The sequence below is a fragment of the Ceratotherium simum genome, chromosome 19, assembly GCF_057802395.1.
Source record: "Ceratotherium simum simum isolate JZ-2026a chromosome 19, ASM5780239v1, whole genome shotgun sequence".
NCBI classification, from domain to species: Eukaryota; Metazoa; Chordata; class Mammalia; order Perissodactyla; family Rhinocerotidae; genus Ceratotherium; species Ceratotherium simum.
Window position 1 is genome coordinate 51,430,390 of NC_141918.1, and position 20,756 is coordinate 51,451,145.

Genomic DNA, 20,756 nt, shown 5'->3' on the forward strand with positions numbered 1-20,756 from the left:
GCGAGCAGCGGCGGCTTGGAGGGAAGTTCAAGACGCGCCCACGCAAAGGACCCAAAATAACCGATACGCCGAGTGCCCGAAATCACACAGGAAGCCAAATAATCCTGGCGTTGGGTTGCTTTCCCCTCCCCCGGAGGGCGGGGCGGCGGGCGTGGAGCCTGGGGTCCCGCGGGAGGGGCGGAGCCAATGGTCTGGCGGGGCGGGAGGGGCGGGGCGGCGGGCCCAGGAGGGGCGGGGCGGGCCGGCGGGCCTATTAAAGGCGCGGCGGGGCGGCGGGGCCGAGCCGGGCCGCGATGGAGCGCGACGGCAGCGCGGGCGGCTGGAGCTGGGGTGGCAGCGACGGGGGCGGCGAGGGCGCGCGCGGCTCCCGGGAGGGCCCGGCGGGGGACGCCCGCAACCCGAGCCGCGGCCGTGCGGCCCAGGCGCCCGGGGACCCGCAGGCGGCCGCGTCCCTGCTGGCCCCCATGGACCTGGGGGAGGAGCCGCCGGAGAAGGCGGCGCGCGCCCCCGTGACCAAGGACCCCAACACCTACAAGGTGCTCTCGCTGGTAGGTCGGGGCCCGGCCGGGAGGCGGGAGGGCGCGCCCGGCTCGTGCGCCCCAGCGCGGTCAGCCCCGGCCGGGGAGACGCCGCCTCTCCGCGCCCCCTGCGCCGCCCCGCGGGCCTCTGCCGGCGGTGTCCGTGCGCCTCCCTCGGCTCCCTGCCCTGTACCTGGGGGAGAGCTCCCGCTCCCCTGCATCGCTGATGCTTATAAGGGCCTGTTCACGAGCGCAGGCACAAAAGTGTGCTCTTGGGAAATACCACCTCTTCCCCCAGACGGTGCAAGGTTTTCATAGGGGAAAAATGACCAGCCCGAAAGGTTGGGGTCTTAAGGACCAAGTAGGTGGTTTTTTCCCCCGTCTTTTGGGAGACTCTGGGTGCCGTATTGATGACTTTCCTTGCGTGAACTGATTCAGCTTGCAAAGATTTAACAGAGATCCTGAAGTTTTATCAGGAACTTTAGAAAATACTTTCTCCTTTGGCTGTGTTTAGGAATTTCCTTGCAGCTGTTCACAAATTCTGTCAATCTTCATGTTATGTCAGTGTGATGAAACGGTTATGATTCTTTGTCCACTCTTTTAACCATAGGCCACAGGGGTTTTTATTGCTAACAAAAGTCCCCGTTATTCCTCTGCTGTTTTGTTATGACAGCTGCAGGATCCACAGTCAACTTTAGGAAATGTGGGGGTTGATTTTCATTCTGGATCTATGGTGGGAATTACTGGACTGAGAGAAGCCTGGGTCCGTGGTTTCATGGCCGTTATTAATTGCAGAGGCCTTGTAGAACTCTCCCCAAACCTCATTTTCTGTGTTAAAACGTCAACTCCTTTGTGCGTTGCATGGGACTATCTTGAGGATCAAACGGAACAATGTCTATGGGGAAGTAAATCGAAAACTACAAGGAGATGCAATCATTTTTATTGTATTATATGGAAGTAACAGATTTCTATGCATAGTGTATCCTAAAATACTTTCTCACTTACATATTATGATTGGACATTGCTGGGTGGAGAATATCTTTTCTGATTTTTGAAATCTTTTTCCTTTCGTAAGCATTTCCCTTTTCACTGTATTTTGGGTGTCATGGAGAGGTTACAATACTTTGAGGAACTGACATTCCTAAAGAGATGGTGTCATGTACTTAGTCCTTAAATAAGCCTAAGGTTCAAAGAGTAAGTATCCCAAATCATAATGTGTGTATCTCAAGAGGTATTTTTGCATCATATATCACGTTTGAGTCTAGAACACGTGATATTGATGAGAACTTAGTTTTGTCTATTAAGTCACCTTTTTTGTTTTTGTTCATGGGAGACCTTAGCTTTTACAACAGGGTCACTTAAATTATTTAGTATCAGTACTTGCAGTTGTTGAGCATACTACAAGGTATTCAATAATTGTACATTGAATCAGTGTGTAACTCGAATGTGAAATCATTTCTAAATGCCTGTAGTCTTGAAAGGTTGCTAAATTTCCAGTTGCTAAATTCAGCTTTTAAATCTTTTCCTTCTCAGTAGCTATCAGCACAGGTCTACCTTTGGGACGTGCATTTCAGTCTTTGTCACCTGAAGTCAGCTGGTCAAACAGCATTGTTATGCTCTGATGCTGCACCCCTGGGCATTTGACACGAAAGTGTCTCGGGACTGACTTCCACAAGTAGGACAGTCTGGATACTTTCTATCCCGTAAGGTGGGGCCTTTTGCTGTAACATAAATTGAATTGGGAAGCATTCTTACCTCATGTCTTTTTTTTTTTTTTTAATCTTCATTCTGGTTTATTTATTGCCAGAACGAATAGTTACCTCATGTCTTTTGGTGAAATACTGTGGGACATTAATAGACCAAAAGTCATTGCTGTATTTTTGAAATTCTTAATTAATAACTGAGCTGAAAGTGAAACCTCTTACCCATTCTTCTTTCCCTTCCCTGCTTTAATACCCTTCTTCCCCCCAGACCTTCCCCAAATGATGCACTTCCGAAGGGAAAAGTCTCCAAAAGGCACTTGACAGTTGGTATTGAAGTTCTCTGGGACGTGTCTTCTAGAAAGGAGCTGCAACGATGGGATTCCTTTTTCAGGTTAAACATCAGCACACTTTTCATAAAGCTGAAGAAATGGATGAGTAATTGCATCTGGGGTTGGGATTACTAGAGGCAGACCGCTGAGGTGGTCCTCAGCCACACGGTTTCTATCTAGTGGGATAAACCCAACAGTTGCCTTGCAGACAGATGATCAGTGGTGGTATGACTTGCGTTTTTCTGAACATATTTCAGGTAAACCTGGACGATGTAGGTATGTGCGAGTGGATGCAGAGGGAATATGCTGCCCCCCTTTCGCCCGTCCCCAGTGTAGTGTTGATCCCAGGGGAAGACCAGCAGGCTCTGCTCTGGGGCTTTGGGCCCTGGAAATGCTCATGCCTGGACCCTGAGCCAGACCCCGGAAAACAGCCAGAGGGCAAATCCAGGTATTGGTCTCTATATGCTTCAGTGGACGTGTTGAATACCAGATGCCTTTCCTTCGTTGAAGCTAAGTTTTGAACTGAAGTGCCAACCTCCACTGAGGTTGGACTTGAAGATTTATTTGAAATGTCCTTCTTGTTCCTGGCATTGTTTTAAAGGACAGGGAATTTTCAACCACATTGCAATACATTCCTCCCTTCTCTGCTGAGCCCTTGTACAGGATTATTTTGTGTTTGTGACCTTCTGCTGTGCTTATGAATACATATACCCGTGTGTGTGTCAAGGCCCTTGTGTGGGGGTGGTGGTGAGTGAAGATTCCTTTCACTTTTAAAGGAAAGAGTTTTTTGTAAGTGGCAGAAGTTGACCTTGTTTATCAGAAATTTGGGTATGAAAATTATTAATTCTGTTAGCTTCTCTCCAGTTCCTCTTACAACACATTATCTTATCTCCAGAATACAGCCTGGAGAATATTCAAGATAGTTCTCTGCTCTTGATTTGACTTGGAATTCACATTGCTCTTTGGTTTGTAAAATTTAATATCCATCCAACCATAGTTTAGCATTTTCTTTCAAAATGACCAGAGCATCTTAGAGGCCAGGGAAGTTTACTGTTTGCCCCTTATGGTATTTGTTTCACATGTTCTAATAAAATGCACCAAACATTTCTAGGAACCCAACAGACCATTGTGTTTACTACTGGACCCAAGACATTGCCTGACGCTCGGTGTCAGCTTTTGGTTGAATGAATGAGTGCCTTGTGTTTTTATTTAGCCTGAGTGACACTTTGACTTGGAAAAGGGCAAGATGGGAAGACTGAATACACAACCAAAGACCCATATGTCCAGTTGAAGGTCTGGAATCTAAATACAGATGCACTAATAGAGGTGACACTTGGGTGTAAATTAGGGATAGGATTAAACTGGGATCTCATTGTGTTAGCGCAGGGGTAGATAGAAGAGGCAGTGAGTGAACTATAAACAGAGCTTACCAGCTAAGGCCATCGTGCCTGAGAGGCCAGACAGGGCCTCTGTGATAACTTGGGTTCAGAATCAGGATCTAGCCCCTGGGCATCCGTCAGGTTCAACAACCCACGTGTGGCCATCTGGCAGGTACAAGTGAGGCCGTCCTTCTGGTGCAGATGAGTCTCCCTCACTCCAGGGCCTCTTCTGTTTAGGTGACTTTGCCATGACACCTCAAATTCAGTCTTTGTGGCTCTTGTAGGGAACTCTTTTCTCCAGTGTTGGTTTCTGTTACTTCCTGTCATATTCTGGTCTTTCTCTCTCTCACCTTTTATATCTCAGCTATGTCCACTCCATGTAGTCTCTCTCTCGTGGATACGCAGCCACCCTTCACCACCTTTCTTTTTTCTCTTCTTTTCCACTCTTTCAGTTAACTCTGGACACTCAGTTTTGCCGTCTCCTGCCGCATCATTTCCTAATCTTGACTCTGGAGAAAATCCCCAGTGGCCATGTTGAGAGACCTATGCATTCTGTGTAATAAAGAACTGGGACCATTAACCTTTTTAGAAAAGTTACAGAAATTTTTATCTATCAGCATCTCATCATCCTCCAGCTAACTCTTTTTCTCAGATATCAGTATTAAAGGTCAATGAAAATAGTTTTATATTCAATTTTGTTTTTAAGTTTGGTAAATTCCATTGTAAAATATTTGTGTGATTTTTAATGCAAAGCAAATGTATTTCATCTATATTATGGGCTTTTTGGACAAGCCAGAAAACTTAAGTGTGATTTATGCCTTTTTTTCTTTGGTAGGGGGAGGGGCATGTCAAGTTGCAAACAACTTAGGAATAAATAAGCTTTTGGAATACAACTTGTAATTAGAGACCTGCCCCTGGTTAAAATAAACACGCCTCTGCCAACCATGAAATATCTCCCAAACAACAAGAAATAAGCAAGAAACCCTTTAACGGTTGAGGTCAAGGCAGAGCCTAGATGACTCTGCTGAGCCTGTCCTGTGCTGCAAGAACCGATATTCAGAATGCTGACTCCAAATAAAAACCCTTTGGCATCATGTAAGATCCAAGTTATGTATTTACCAAGAAAGTGTAATAATATATTTGAAAGGGCTTTTCAAAAAAGTGACCAGAATGTTCTGCTAAATATTAACTAGAACACTCAATTTCTTGAGTATTTTAGTTATCTGAAGTTGAATTACAAGAATTAAGATAACATCTATAGTATTTTTCCTTTTATTCTCCTTTACTTTTGGTTTTTAGAATAAGATTTGGTGGAAATGCAGGTGGTAAAGTTTAAATGATTATCATTCACGTAGCACTTTGCAGTTTTAGAATGCATTTTCCCATATGTTCTTAACTCATCCCCAAACATCAGCAGCTCTGAAATGGGAAAGCATGGTGACAGTCAATCCTGCTTTACAGATGAGGAAACTAAGGTGCCCGAGGTGGCAATCAGGTTTCTTAAACAGTGTGCATAGGAGCCACCTGGGAACTGTGGAAGACAGATTCCTGGGCTCCAGTCCCAGAGGCTGTGATTTAGAAGATTTGAAATTGTCATGGACTAAAGTCCCTTGCAAATTCATGTCGAAGCCCTAACCCCCAATGTGATGGTATTTGGACATGGGGCCTTTTGAAGTAGTTAGATTTAGATGACATCATCAGGGTGGGACTCTTATGATGGGATTACTGGCCTTCTAAGAAGGGGAGGAGACAGAGGGCATCTAGAGCACATGCTCCTTCTCCCTCCCCTCCACCTCCTCATCCCTTCCCTGCACCCCCTCCCCTTCTTCCTCCCCCAACACAGGAAGGAAAGGCCCTCTGCCAGCTAGGAAGAGACCTTCACCAGGAAGCCAACTGGCCAGCGCCTTCATCTTGGACTTCCGGGCCTCTAGAACTGTGAGAAGTGAATTTCTGTCGTCTATGGCATTTTGTTATAGCAGCTTGAACAGACTAAGATAGGAATGGAACCTGAGAATCTGCGGTTTTTAGACCAGCTCCTCAAGTTACTCAGATGTAGTTGCTTCATTTACTCCACGTCTAGAAACAGTGGCTTAAATTTATAGGCAAAAGTCACATCGTTTGTAGGTAGAAGACTGTGATCACCGACAGGACTTTTAACTACAGATTGTTATTTGGAGGAATGGCTAATGGCATCCCATTGTTTTGCCTTTTATCAGTGTGAAGTCAATAATCATGTTATGAGCTTCCAAAGTGTACAAATTTTGGGGAAAGTGACTTTCTTCTTCTTAATTTGAGTTTCCTTCTTAATGCATTTTAACGTGTACTGGAATAGGAAAATAGAGAGTCATGATAGAAAATCTTTTTGGAGGGAATGAATTTTCGCAAGCGTATCTCGTGTGTGGATTGATCATTTTCTGACCATATTTTAGAACTTTACACAGATTTAGGTGGCTAACATTCTATCACAGGTGTGGTTTAAACTCTTAAAGATCATTCTGTCTGGGTTTTTGGGAAATATTCCTGAGAAAGTGGCTTGTTCCTAAAGCTGATTTCTTTCCCCTGAATAGCGTTTTGGCATCAGTGAGCCCCTGGAGCCCGTGGTCTCTCCTGGAGAGAGAGAATGGAAAAGGAACTCAAGTAGTTTCTTAGGATGCTATTGTGCAGCAAAATAAATACAACTGTCATTGTGAGATTGTTCCAGATAGAGTCTCACATTGCTCCAGAGTACCTTTACATGATTATGGATAAATATGTTTATAGGCAAAAGGCAACACAGGTAGAACAAAGTTTCAGCCAAAATATTTCAGACAGGGGCCAGCCCTGTGGCATAGGGGTTAAGTACGCGCGCTCCGCTGCTGGTGGCCCTGGTTTGGGTCCCAGGCGCCCACCGACGCACCGCTTCTCCGGCCATGCTGTGGCGGCGTCCTATATAAAGTAGGGGAAGATGGGCACGGTTGTTAGCCCAGGGCCAGTCTTCCTCAGCAAAAAGAGCAGGATTGGCATGGATGTTAGCTCAGGGCTGATCTTCCTCACAAAAAAAAAAAAAAAAAAAAGAAAGAAAAATATTTCAGACAGCATTTCTCAAAGTGTGGTCTGGGGAGTCCTTAAGAGTCTTTCAGAGGGACTTCAAAGTTCAAACTGTTTTAACAACAATAGTAAGACATTATTTGCTCTTTTCCGTGTTGGTGTTCACACTGGTAGTATCAAAGCCTTGGTGAGTAAAACTGTTGGTATCTTAGCACGAATCAAGGCAGTGGCTTCAGTTGCACAAGTAGTCGTGTACTTGCAATTAAAACAAAAGAAGCCAGTATTTCTTAAAAGTATGTACTAGGTGAAGTAGTAAAAATGTCCTTGATGAAGCAGATTTCATTAAATCTCAACCTAAATTGCCTGCCTTTTTAGTATTCTGTGTGACAAAAGTTGAAAGTATGCATATAGCATATGCTATATATGCATTATACAGACATCATTATATACACATACATGTTTATCCATATACACATTATACATATGCATTACATACATATACATGTAATGCATAGATGTGTGTTATACATATACCTATACATCTGTTACATACTAAAGTACCATTGTTTTCTGGAGGAAAAGCTCTTGTGCTGTTGTTGGCATCGTGAGCTGACCTAGCTACTTTTTTTCATGGAACACCATTTTTATCTGAAAGAAGACCCGACAAACTGGTTATTTAGACTTGGGCATTGGCACGCATTTCTCAAAAATGAATAAAGTTAGCTTGTCACTTCAAGGAAAACAAATTAAGGTACCTGTTGCCTATGATAAAATCTGACCTTTTAGGCAAAAATTAGAATTTTGGAGCACTCATATCTGCCATTGTAGGCTTGATAGCTTCCTAATCCTTAAAGACTTTTCTGATGAAATCGATGGAGGTAGTAAGGAATGTGATTTTCTCATAGGATATAATGACATGTGTCAACCTTTGGAAGAACTGTGTAGCTCAGTGAACCAATATTTTCCAAAAGACCAGTGGCTGATTTACAAAATCATGCATGGATATAAGTGCCATTCAAAGTGCAAGACAGACTAATGGATTTTAATGTAACAATATGAAAAGTTCAGTAATATTATTGCAAGTTTCATGTTGCATTTTGCCTTTAAGAAATTACCACTCATAGAATTTTGGTGTAGTTTTAAAGAAGAATGTCCACAGCTATCTGAAAAGCCTTCTTAGAGTCCTCACTAATTTTTAAGGGTATAAAGGGATTCTCAGACCAGAAGTTTGAGAATTTTTTTTAAGGAAAAGTGTGCATTCAATACTATTTTAAGAACTGAGGAGAGAGGGAAAGGAGAATAAGACATATAAAAACAATCAGCTAGTTACAACAATTACGTCTTTATGTATGTAAAGTTCTTTATAGGTTTCAAAATACTTCTACATCTGCTACCTCATTTGGTCCAAACCATAGCTCTGCCATTACCCCCATGTTAGAGATGAAAAAATCATGCTCACAAAATTTGGAAGACTTTCCAAGATCACAAAACTAATAATTCTCTTAATCTCATTGCTGTAGTTTATAGACAAATGGTTTTGAAGTCAGACAGAATTGGATGTAAATCCTGGTACTGTTATCAGCTGTTTGAATGTAGGCAGATAACTTAAGTTTCCTGAATATCAGCTTCCACAACCATAGAACAGAGGTGAAAAAAACATGTTAGGTGTTAGGAGAATTACATTAGATAATGCATACAAAGTGGCACATCGTGTGCCCTGAGTGGTTGTTTTTCTTGTTATTATTGATAAGCTTCAGTGTGACTGCATTTTTTATTTTTCCCTGTTCAGAAGATATTTTACATCCTTGCTACCCAAAGTGTGGTCTGCAGACTAGCATATCAGTGTCACCTCCTTGGAACTTGTGCAAAGTGCAGAATCTTGGGCCCCACCCCAGACCTGCAGAACCAGAGTCTGCATTTTCACAGATCCCTGGGGATTTGTTGGCACGTTGAAGTTTGGGGAGCAGCGCTCCATAGGGCTGTGAGGTGGTACAGAAGACGCACCAACCTGAATTTCTTTAGCTGGGGTTCTAATCAACCCTTGTTCTCCTTGGACTTCATACAGGATGCTATGATAAAAGAAAAAACACTACTAACTGTTCCTTAAGGACCCCAGGTGTGTTGGCGTTGGGTTGAAATGGTGCTGCTCCTGGTTGCTTTTGGCCCCTCTCCTTGCTTGGACCTTCCTTGCTAAAGTAGCCCATTGCCCCTGTCCTGCGTCGCGGACTCTGCCCATGGCCTCCTACCGCCCTTCACGGTGAAGTTTCCCTCAGGAGCCTGCCTGTGCTCTCTTGTTTCTGGCACTTGAATTGCCTTTTCCTGCTCAGCCCTGGCTTGTCCTTTAATTGCTCTTGATTGCTCTCAGCTTTGCCAGTCTTCCGCCTTTGCTGTGATCCCATAACATTGCGATGTTCTTTGCAGTTCAACCAGCCATTCATCAGAGTATCAAGTAGATTTCACTTTGCATCATACCGTCAATAGAACTCTTTAGTTCCAAGTTTCCACTGCAGTACCTTCTCAGCAATCTACAATCTACTTAACATAAAACTAAAACAAAGGAATCTTACCCCAGGGCATTTTCAGGTGGCGTTGAATCAGGTTAAATGTCCTTGGCACAGGGTTTATTCCATAATACTTCGTCCGCCAAACACACTGGCTTCCTATAAAGTGCCACCCAGCAGCATTTAGATTAGGATCTTCTGGAGTCTAGGAAACAGGTGAATGACGTATATTCAGGTAGGAAGGGTGTGGTTTAGGAGCATTATGAATAGGCTGTGTCAATCTTGTCTCTTTTTGGATTAACCAGAGAAATAAGTACAAAACAACTTCTACTTGTACACTATTTAAATACCTTACTAATTAGCTCAAAGGAAGTAGATGTGAAGAATGTTGACGTATGAAAGACTTTATACATTTGTCATCTCTTGGAAACTTTCAAAGAAAAAGAGGACATTGATTTTTCTGGGATGATTCCGGCAAAGATCTTGAGAGACAGGGGTCATGTAAAAAGTCCTGCAGTTGGAATCACAAGAGTTATTTGCTATGTGACCTGTGAATGGTTGCTTTGCTTCTCTGAGTGTCTCTTTAACCATAATACGAAGGGTTTGAATTAGGTGACTTTCTCCTGGATCTAAAATCTGTGTATAGAGAGCTTATAATATTTTCCTCTTGTTATAAAAATACTGCCTATTGCAGGAAGTTCAGAAAATGCAAAAAACTGTAAAGAAAATAAAGATTGCATTCTTCTCCTTATCTGCTATTTAAATTTTGTTTTTTTCACTCAACTCTTCTATGTGTATGAATCACTTTTTTAACAAAAGTGCGATCATACTGTGTGTACTCTTCCCTTTTCTTTTTTCACTTATATTCCATTGTGAGGTTTTACCATTGCTGGACAGCTTTTTAATGCACCTTTCACGAATAAGATTTTGAGACTTATTTTACTAACCTTAGTTGATGGGGTAATCTTTGAAACCATCTCTACTCGTAACTCAGGCATAATCAGTCCCTAAGAATTTATTTTTATTTTTTTAGTAGACGTTTTCTGTGTTATTCATTCCTCACCTGCATCTCTCGTGTCTCTTTTTTATGATTCGCTTATTAGTTTTCCTAAAGTAATGACTTTCCTTCCTTACGTTTCCACTCAGAATTTCCCAGAGACTGCCACAACATACATGGGACAACGTGTGCTCCTAAACTCAGTCTTTTTTTCAGACTTATTTTTCGTCACTCGAGTAACAGTTACCACTCGAGGGCTTGGCGTGAACAGTTCCATCCATTCCTAGCAGCCTGAAGGCCTGGGACGTAGATGTGGGGCCGTTTGTTAGCCACCATTTGTCAAGCACTCAGAGTGGGCCCCTGCACGTCGTCAGTGGATGTGAGTGTTGTTGATACGTGCCTCTAGTGAGTTGACTCTTGTCGGAGCCCATGTTAAACACTTTATCTCCTTTAATTGGCACAATGGTGTGAGGTAGGAGGGAGCAAACCTGTCGGGTGGTGACTGAGTCTGGTCTGGGACCCACACGTCAGTGGGACTCGGTGTCCCATATGACCTATAGGGCATGCGTATGTTATATGCAGAACTTGGATTTAAGATTTTGAAGGCTCGGGCATTTTTCAGTCGACTTCTGCACACAAAACATTCCTTAGCTGCTCTTTGGGCGCATCTCCCTGTCCCTGAACCACTCTATTGCCGCTTAATCATATAGAGGCCATAGGCTTGGTGGTTAAGGGCCAGACTGCTGGAGTTGAATCCTGTGTCTGCCGGTAACTGCTGTGTGTCCTTAGGCAAGTCCCTTAACTTCTCTGTGCCTTAGTTTCCTCACCTGTAAAATGGTGATAATAATAGTAGCTACCTCATGAGTATTTAAGGGTTAAATGAATTAATATTTATAAACTAATTATAAAAATGCCTGAGAGATAGTTGATGCTAGATTAGGGGTTATTGTTATTGTTATGGTTAGTAACTTATTCCACAAATATTTATAGTTCCTGCTGTGTGAGCAGTCCTGTGCAAGAGACTGGGGACTAACTGGTGACAAGGAGAGACTTACTCCCCGTTCTCATGGTCCATTCCCACAGGACCAGATATTTACCCAAGAATCCTACAAGATTGTCTCATGTTGCAGCTGTGGTAAGTGCTGCCTAGAAACTGTCCACAGGGCTGAGAGAGAGCAGTGAGGGGGAATTGGTTCAGTCACAGAGATCTGAGCAGGCGTCCCCAGGGAAGTAATAGGCGAGCAGAAGAGGATTCTAAGGGGAGGCAGTGGCTCGTGCAAAGGCCCTGAGATAGCAGGGACATGGCCTATCCCAGAGTGGGGGAAGGCCAGGCTGGCTGGTGTACAGACAGGTGAGCGATGGTGACGGGGCTGGAAAGGTGGCCAGGGGCCAGGTCCAGGCGGGGCCTTGCAGACCATCTTAGAGATTTTGGTTTTTGTTTTAATTGTAGTTGGAAATCACTGAAGTCTTTTTCTGTTTGTTTGTTTTTATTTCTACTTTTGTTCTTTGTGACAAAATCTGATTTACCTTTTGGAAAAGTCATTTTAGCTCTAGTGGTGGAAACAAGTTAAAGAGAGCGTGGTGAGTGTAGAAAGCATAGTCCTGTGTTTTCACTTGGCCATTTCATAGCTACTTCCTCTTTTCTGCTAGAGTTTAAGTTCCACATGTGGCTATCTAAATTAAAGTTTACGTTAGTTAAAGTTAAACAAACTAAAAAGGAATTGAATTCCTCAATCACACTAGCTACTTTTCAAGTGCTCGGCAGTGATGTGCTGGTTGCTGTCCTACTGGGCAGCACAGACGCATGGAACAAATTATCGTCTTAAAAACTTCTGTGACGTAGTGCTCAAAGGTTGTGATAAATGTAGGGTTTTTCTACTTTTATAGTTCTTCCGGCAAGTCATAATGAAAATGTACGTAGAACAAATGTTCTTTGTTCAAGAAACATTTGTTAGAACAAAATAAATTGCTTGAAAGGATTAAGTTGTGAATGTTCTTACAAAGATAATTTTAAGATTCCTTATCCAAATGAGTGATTGTAATTAAGTGGACTTAAGGCTAAATATACACATTAAAAGGTGACACATTTATGAAATGATGTTGCCTCCTAAATTATACACCATGTATCCATCCCCAGTTTTTGAGTTACCACTGTAACTGTGAGGGAGTAACCCCTGGGTCTTTGCAGGAAGTAAATGTCATTTGTTATCTCCCTGTTATCCCATTTCCTCTTCTCAGGAAGAATTACCAAAAATCCCCTGAATAGTTGACTTTTTCTTGTCTGTTTCCACTGAGCCTGTTCTTCAAGAATAAATACAAGGTGCTATAGTCATTATGTTCCAAAACTTATTTCAGGAAAAAAAAAAAGCATACAGAAAGAAATCCCGTAAGCATAACTGAGCACGATGTTCTTTCTTCCCCTTTGTTTCCTCTCTGACCTGCCAACTTTGCTAAGTTTCTCAGACTTTCCTTGTTTTTGATGACCTTGACAGTTCTGAGGAGTCCTGATCGTGGATTTTGTGGAATGTCCCACAATTGGGAGTTGTCTGATGTTTTTTCTCATGATTAGACTGGGATCGTGTGCTTTTGGGAGGCAGCCCGAAGAGGTGAAGTGCCGTCTCAACGCTTCATATCGAGAGTCTGTGCCGTTAATATGACTTAATCATTGATGATGTTAACTTTAATTGCCTGGCTGAGGTAGAGTTTATCAGGTTTTTCTCACTGCAAAGATACTCCTTTTTGTGCCTTTCCATACTGTACTCTTGGGAAGGAAGTCACTATGCCCAGCCCACACTTAAAGAGTAGAGAGTTATGTTCCACCTTGACAGGGGAGTATCTACATAAATTATTTGGAATTCTTCTGTACTGGAGATTGGTTTATTCTTCCCCACTTATTTATTTATTCAATCATTTATTTATATCAGTGTGAACTCATTGATATTTATTTTATACTTTGGATTATAACCCAATAATATATTATTTATCTTTTTGCTCAAATTGTTCCAGCTTTAGCCATTGGGAGTTGGCTCCTGTATCCCTTTCACATACTCCCATCATTGTGTGTGTGTGTGTTTAGCACTTCCTAATTTTCTGATACTACAAGATGTTTCAGGCTCTTCTTTTCCTATTTTTTTCCTGAAAGTTTACTAATATTCTTGATAATCTAAAACTAGTAAATATGACCAAAAGTCTGCTTCTCCACCTGAAAATTGGAAGTGGACTTATATAAACATTTGTGCCTAAACTCTGTGCATTTACCAAAGGGAGCAAAGTACGCGTCACACACTCACATCTCCATATCACTGTGTGGAGTCGTTTTCAGGCATTTCCCTTCCTCCCGTAAAGTAATGAAGAGAAGACCTAGGTCGTTACCTCTGAATGCAGCTGTCCAGTTGTGTACTCTCAGCAGAGTCAACTCTTAGATTCCTTCATTGATCATTTCACCTTGGGAATGATTTTGGCATAAAATCTGGGAAAGAGAGAAAAGCGAGAATGTTCTCTCTTGTGGTCAGGGAGCCGTATTTGTTAGTACTACCAACTTGATAAATTCATCTCTGTTCAGCATCTGGTCATCAGCTCCATAGACTCAAAAACCTCTCACGGGTTTTGATGGGTCAGGAATTCAAGAAGGGTGTGGCTGGGCGGGTGTGATTCAGGGTCTGTCATGCTGTTGCAGTCAGATGGAGGCTGGAGTGGCAGCAGCAGGGAATGGAGCATCTAGATGCTAGCCAGCATCTCTCTCCCACTTCGGGGAGGTTCAAGACCTCCCCACATGCTCTCGATGAATGGGATGGTTTGGGCTTACTCACAGTATTGCCTCAGAGTAGACTACTTCTTACTTGGGGGCTGAAGGCTTTAATAGTAAGTATTCCAGGGATGGATGTACATAATTTTAAAGTAATTGGATAGGATTTTATATTGTTTGGGTTTACCATAATGTATTATATTTAGTCAATTGTTTATTAACAGAAATTTAGGTTATTTGCATGTTTTTGCCATTACAAATAATGCTACAATAAATACATATCTCTGTATGGATATTTTTATGCGCTTATGTGAAAGTTTCTATCAGATAAATTAATAGATTCAGAATCGCAGGAGTGCAGGATACGTACATTTTAAATTTAGATAGATTCATCTAAATTACCTTTTAGAAAGAAATTTATGTTTGAACACAGTGTGGAAGCACCTGTCACTCCTTACATCTTTGCCAACACTTGTAATTATCAGTCTTTTTAACATTTGTCAATTTTGTTGGGTAAAAAAGGGACTCTCTGACTTATGGTTCTTTGATTTTTAATGAAGGTGAATGTCTTATATTTTTATTAGCTGTTTTATTTCTTTAAATAGCTAGTTTATTACTTTTGGTATTTTAAACTTTGGGTTATCTTTTTCTACTTGATTTTATATGCTCATTATCTATCATGGACATTAACCTTTTGTCATATGTTGAAAATGTTTTATCCTAGTTCCCTCCCATTCCAAGTTTTCATTTCGTAGATGTTCTTTTTTTGGTTTTACAGAAATTCTTAATTTTTATGGATTCAAATGTATCAACTTTTCCATTATAATTTCTGGATTTTGTGTCAGGCTTGTAAAGATGTTTACCACTCTAAAATTATAAAAATATTTGTCCATCCGTATTTTCTTGTAGTGATTTCATGTTAAACCTTTAAATATTTACTCCATCTGTTATTTTATTTGTTCTAAGGCAAGAGATAGAAATCCAATTTACTAGACACTTTCCTCAAGATCTCTTTTATCAATAGATTGCTTTTCTTAAGAAGCTAAAGTAAATCAGAATATTATATATAGAAAGACCATAAAAATGTATTTTGCCTACTAACAGTCCTGTTGAAGACAGTTAAGGTAGCCATCAGACCAAGACCAGTGTTGATATTTAATAATGCTGTGATCACTGTGGACGTTATCCATCTGTGGATGTAACGGACGCTCTAGTGGCAGGAGGCTGCGTCTGAGGAGGGACCCCAGTCTTAAGAGTGATCCTGCTTTGTCTTGAGGTGTCTTCTGTTACTGATCTTGTTGATTGGGTGCTTGGTCTCGGGATTCAGTGAGGGGTACATGTCATGAAGTGAGGGTTGCCCTCAAAGCTGAGTCTCTCCTGCAAGCATTACTTTATACTACCAGATGGAAGTTGTGTCCTTTAACCTTTAACCTCGGAGAGAAGTGGTCCGTGAGAGCCATTGGTGACACCTGGAGGAGTGATTGGCTCACTCAGGCAGGAGTTATAAGTACTGGATATTCTTTCCTTTGAAAATGCTTGGTACTTTTGGAAACAAAAATAAGTGACCATGTTTTTCCTTTTATTGTGTCTGTATGAGATGAGGGATGTTAGCTGAACCTATTGTGGTCATCATTTCACAATATATGTAAATCAAATCATCATGCTGTATATCCTAAACTTATACAGTGATGTACATCAATTGTTTCTCAATAAAACTGGATAAAAATAAATGAACATTATAGAAGAGGAGACTCGCTGCCCTAGATAAATCAGTTCTCTGGAGGCCTTGCAGGGTCCCAGGAAAAACTTCTCATATGAAGAATGTGGCTCAGGTAAGTTCCCGACCCCCTTTCTGCTTTGCCTGGGCAAGGAAGGTTCCAGGGCTGGTGTTTCAGGTACTTCTCATGACAGGCCTAATAGTTTATTCCATTGGCCTGTGTACAACCAAGAATTTTAATACATGTACGTATTTGGGGCAATGTTCCTTAAGAGAGGAGGGTACAGGATGTGAGGTCAGAAGTGATCTAAATAAAGGTAGGATCAATTTTAGATTTATTAGGGACCACAGAAAATATTCAGTCCAGCCCAATGAAGGGACTATGGATGACATAGCTTTCTCAATATCACAAAGCTCCAAATGCAACTCACATCTTAATCTGGACATAAAGGCATGAGAGTTATTGGTCGCTTTGTGGTTAGGGCCACAATTTTGCCATACTTATATTTTTACTTGAAGATAGCTAGAATTTTGATAATTTCCTTACAGTTTATGGTAAAGCAGTGACATTGTTTCTGTTTTCTTAAGCCAGCCTTTCAATTTGGTATTTCATTTTAACCTGTCCTCCAAAAAAAATTATTTTCAGTTATCATTACCAGCTCCCATGAGCAACTGATATGCTCTTTCTTTGAGACTTTTCTTCAAATGCTTATTTACCAGGATAAGTCATTGAAAATTAGGGAAATGATGAAATGACTGTTTGCTTAAATATCAAAGGTGCCAAAAAGCCTTTTCTGGACTATTAATTCTAGTTTAGAGAAGAATCTCATAGTTTTATCTGCCCAAGAGACTGATTCAACCAAATATGTACTGTGCTTATTCAAATAACTGTTTTGAACTGCGCTTTCTATCATCGGCAACTCCTAACAGATTTATATTAGATTGGGGGTCTTGTCTTCTCCATTGTTTCATGTACGTAGTGTCATAGCTGAATATTAAAAAATATCTATCTGCTATTATCTTTCTTTCTCACTTAGGAAAGGATTAAAGCCCAGAGCCCCTGAGTGACACTTGGGAACATTTCAGAGAGCCAGTATTTAAAGTAGTAATGATTTAAGGATTTCTATTTTGTGCCTTACAAATCTGCTCTATCTCCTTCTGACTTTCTCTTCTGTTCTTTTAAATAAAGATATGAGAAAAAGAAGAACATAAAGATCCCCCAATAAAGTATGTGGTTTTTCAACATGAATATAGTTCTCTTTACTCACAACTAGAATCCACTTTGGTAAAGTCTGTTAAACTCAGCCTGCTGCTGATTTTCCCCACTTACTAAAAATGAGAAGTATTTACCCTTTTAAAAAATGCACCTAATTCATGGCACTATTTCTGAGATAAATTAGAAGCAAGTACTGTTTGAAATGATGGTATACATCCAGCAATTCTGTTAATCATTATTGTAAAAGAATGTGTTGATGGTGGATTCTTGGAAAGTCAAGAAAAATTTCTGTGATGTGTCTTTGAAGCTTGTTTTTGTGGACTCCTGTGTTAACCTCTCTCGTTTTAAAGCCAGTATTTTCCTTTTTATGTTTGTGGAAAGTGCTGTGCTGCTATCCACAGAGCAGAGATTCTTTTTGTCCACAGAAGTAGGAGCCTCTCTGAGGGAAAGTGCTGTGGCTTATGATTTTCGCTTGCTTGTAACAGAGAGGTCTTAGACACACTTGAGCAGCTGGGTCGGAGCAGGTGGTAACAAGTTCTGCCTCACACGTCTGGGTCTGCGTGGAACCAAAGGACCCACCGTAGTGTCCCCTTTGTTATTTTGTCATTAGCCTTCTGATTGGTCCTTTGCCATTTTTTAAAATGGCAAATACTTCTTGTATTTCAAGCAGTGGTTTGGTAATAAATGGCCTTGTCTGCCAAACACTAGATAATTTGGTGGTTTTGTTGTCATTCTATATGTGTGTGTGTGTGTGTGTGTAGCTTAATAAATTGCTAGTTATTGCTTAAAACTTCATAAAGTGACTCTTACATTACTCTTTTATTTTAGCACCTCCCCTTCTGTCATTGTAGTCTTCACCCTCTACTAGTTGTAAGTTGATGGATAGTGCTATAATGATTTCTGTGACTCTTCATTGAGACCTGTTAATGAGATAATAAACAATATCACTATTCCCATAATTGCCAAAGCTGACATACTTGTGAGGATAAAGTACATTCTGCTGAAGACAGTTGTCATATTAGATGTTCCCTGGCACGGTACAGGCAGACATTAATATTTCTTAAATTGAATTTGATGGAGTTGAGCATGGGTCAGAGAGACAGATATAAAAGATATATTTTTGGAAGCTATCATAAATTAGAAATGGAGATAAAGTTTCAGTGTCATAATTTCACTCTATGTAAAAATTGTGCATGCTTGTATACCTTATATGCTGTATATTATGTTACAAATGTTTTGTATTATATTTGTATTATATTGTACAAAGTTAGAACAGTATGTGAAGGACATAGCTATTGCGTAATTTGTGGTGTATTCCCATATGTAAAGATATATGCAAGTTGATCTCACTTTACCTCTAGTTGTGAAAGTGGTCTCAAACTTGAAGTTTCCCCAATGTTTTTGGCAGAAGCAAATATAAATCCTTTCTGGAGGAAAATACTCTCATCCTAGGCTTCAAAGACTGCTAAAAATTTTTAGCATCAATGAACAGAATACAGTTCAAAACAACCAGGCACACAAAGGAAAATGGTACCCTGAGCAAAAACCAGCAGAAATATCACACAGCAGAAGCAGACACACAAAGACTTCAGATGGTGGCGTTATCAGACACAGATTATGAAACTCTTGACTATGTTTGAAAAAAAATATGGAAAAAATAATAGTGAATTGGAAGAAGGATAATTTCTTGTGATCTTTCTTTCTGTGATACATGCTAGATAATGTCTTCTAAGCTATCTTCCAGCTCACTAATTCTGTCTTTTACTGTGTCTCTTCTGATGTGAAGCCTTATCACTGAATTAATTTTGTTCACTCTATTTTTCACTTCTAGAAAATTTTATTTAGTTCTTTAAAAAACTTTCTAGGGCTGGCCTGATGGCATTAAGTTTGGGCACTCTGCTTTGGTGGCCTGGGGTTTGCAGGTTTGAATCCTAGGGGCGGACCTATGTACCGCTTATCAAGCCATGCTGTGGTGGCATCCCATATACCAAGTAGAGGAAGATGGGCATGGATGTTAGCCCAGGGCCAATCTTCCTCAGCAAAAAGAGGAGGATTGGCAACAGATGTTAGCTCAGGGCTAATCTTCCTCACAAAGGAAAAATAAAAAAACTTTTTAGGTTACTTATTATAGTTTACTGTTTTCTGTTAATATTATCCATTTTTCCTTTTATTTTGGACTCTATTTGAAGAGATGACAATTTTCTAGAACTGATGAAAGATACCAATCCTCAGATTCAAGTAGGTCATCAAATCTTAAGCTGAATAAATAAAAGAAATAAATATTAACAAACAACGGAATAACACTGTGGAATACAAAGGTAAAAATAAAAAATTTTAATTAAAAGTATTGGAGAAAAAAGACAGATTTTCTTCGAAAGTGTGACAGACTGACTGCTGAATTAATGATTAATGATTAAAAACATAAGATAGTGTAAGATATCTTCACTGTGACAAAAGAAAATAATTGCCAGACTGGAATTGTATACCCAGAGAAATATCTTTTAAGAATGAGAACCAAAGAAAGACATGTATAGACTGACAAAAACTGAGAGAATCTGCCATCCAGAAAATTCTAGAAAATATACTTTATGCAGAAGGAAACTGATTCCAGATGATTCCAGATGAAAGGTGTGAAGGAAAAATGCATTAAAATGCATAAAATTGTAAATAATTGGGTAAATATAAATGAACTGATAATAAAACAATAATATTTTAAGGAGTTTAAAAGTTAAAATAAAAGTAATATTAAAAGAGAAGAAAGTCTAAAAAGCTATAATCTCAGCATCCATATTAATAACTTAGTAAAAAAACCCCAGAAAATTATACCTTGGTTATGGAAGGAAAGAAAAAATAAAGGCCAGAAATCAGTAAAATAAAAAATAAACATATTAAAGAAAAGATTGACAAAACAAAAAGTAGATTCTTTAAAAAGGTGAGATTACTGGGGCCGGCCCCGTGGCTTAGCGGTTAAGTGCGCACGCTCCGCTGCTGGCGGCCCGGGGTTCGGATCCCGGGTGTGCACCGATGCATCACTTGTCCGACCATGCTGAGGTGGTGTCCCACATACAGCAACTAGAAGGATGTGCAACTATGACATGCAACTATCTACTGGGGCTTTGGGGAGAAAAAGGGAAAAAAAAAAGGAGGAGGATTGGCAATAGATGTTAGCTCAGGGCCAGTCTTCCTCAGCAACAAAAGAGGAGGATTGGCATGGATGTTAGCTCTGGGCTGATCTTCCTCAAAAAAAAAAGGTGAGATTACTGCTGGTGAGCCTGATTAAGCAAAAAGAGAAAGAAGACACAAATAATATCAGGAATGAAAAAAGGAACACAAATACTGATGTTACAGACACTGAAAAAATAACAAGGGGCTATTATAAATCACTTTATACCAGTATATTTGAAAATGTAGGTGAAATGAAAAACTCCAAGAAAATATACAACTTATCAAAACTGACTCAAGAAAAATTAGAAAATCTAAATAATTCTATAACCCATGAAGAGACTGAACCAGACATCAATAAACTTCTTACACAGATCCTTCTAGGCCCAGAGAGCTTCACCAGTGAGTTCTACTAAACCTCCAAGGAAAAACTGATTCTGATCTTAGGCATCTTTATTGCTT

General features: G+C 40.5%; 1 protein-coding gene across 1 annotated transcript in view; it reads left to right on the forward strand.

The window, feature by feature from the left end:
- The first annotated feature begins 293 nt into the window (after positions 1-293).
- Positions 294-20,756, forward strand: part of ENPP1 (ectonucleotide pyrophosphatase/phosphodiesterase 1) — a 65,161-nt gene continuing 44,698 nt past the window's right edge. The window contains exon 1 of the mRNA XM_004422326.3: positions 294-548. Within this exon, the coding sequence (XP_004422383.2) occupies positions 294-548 (255 nt within the window). The remainder of the gene's footprint in view (positions 549-20,756) is intronic.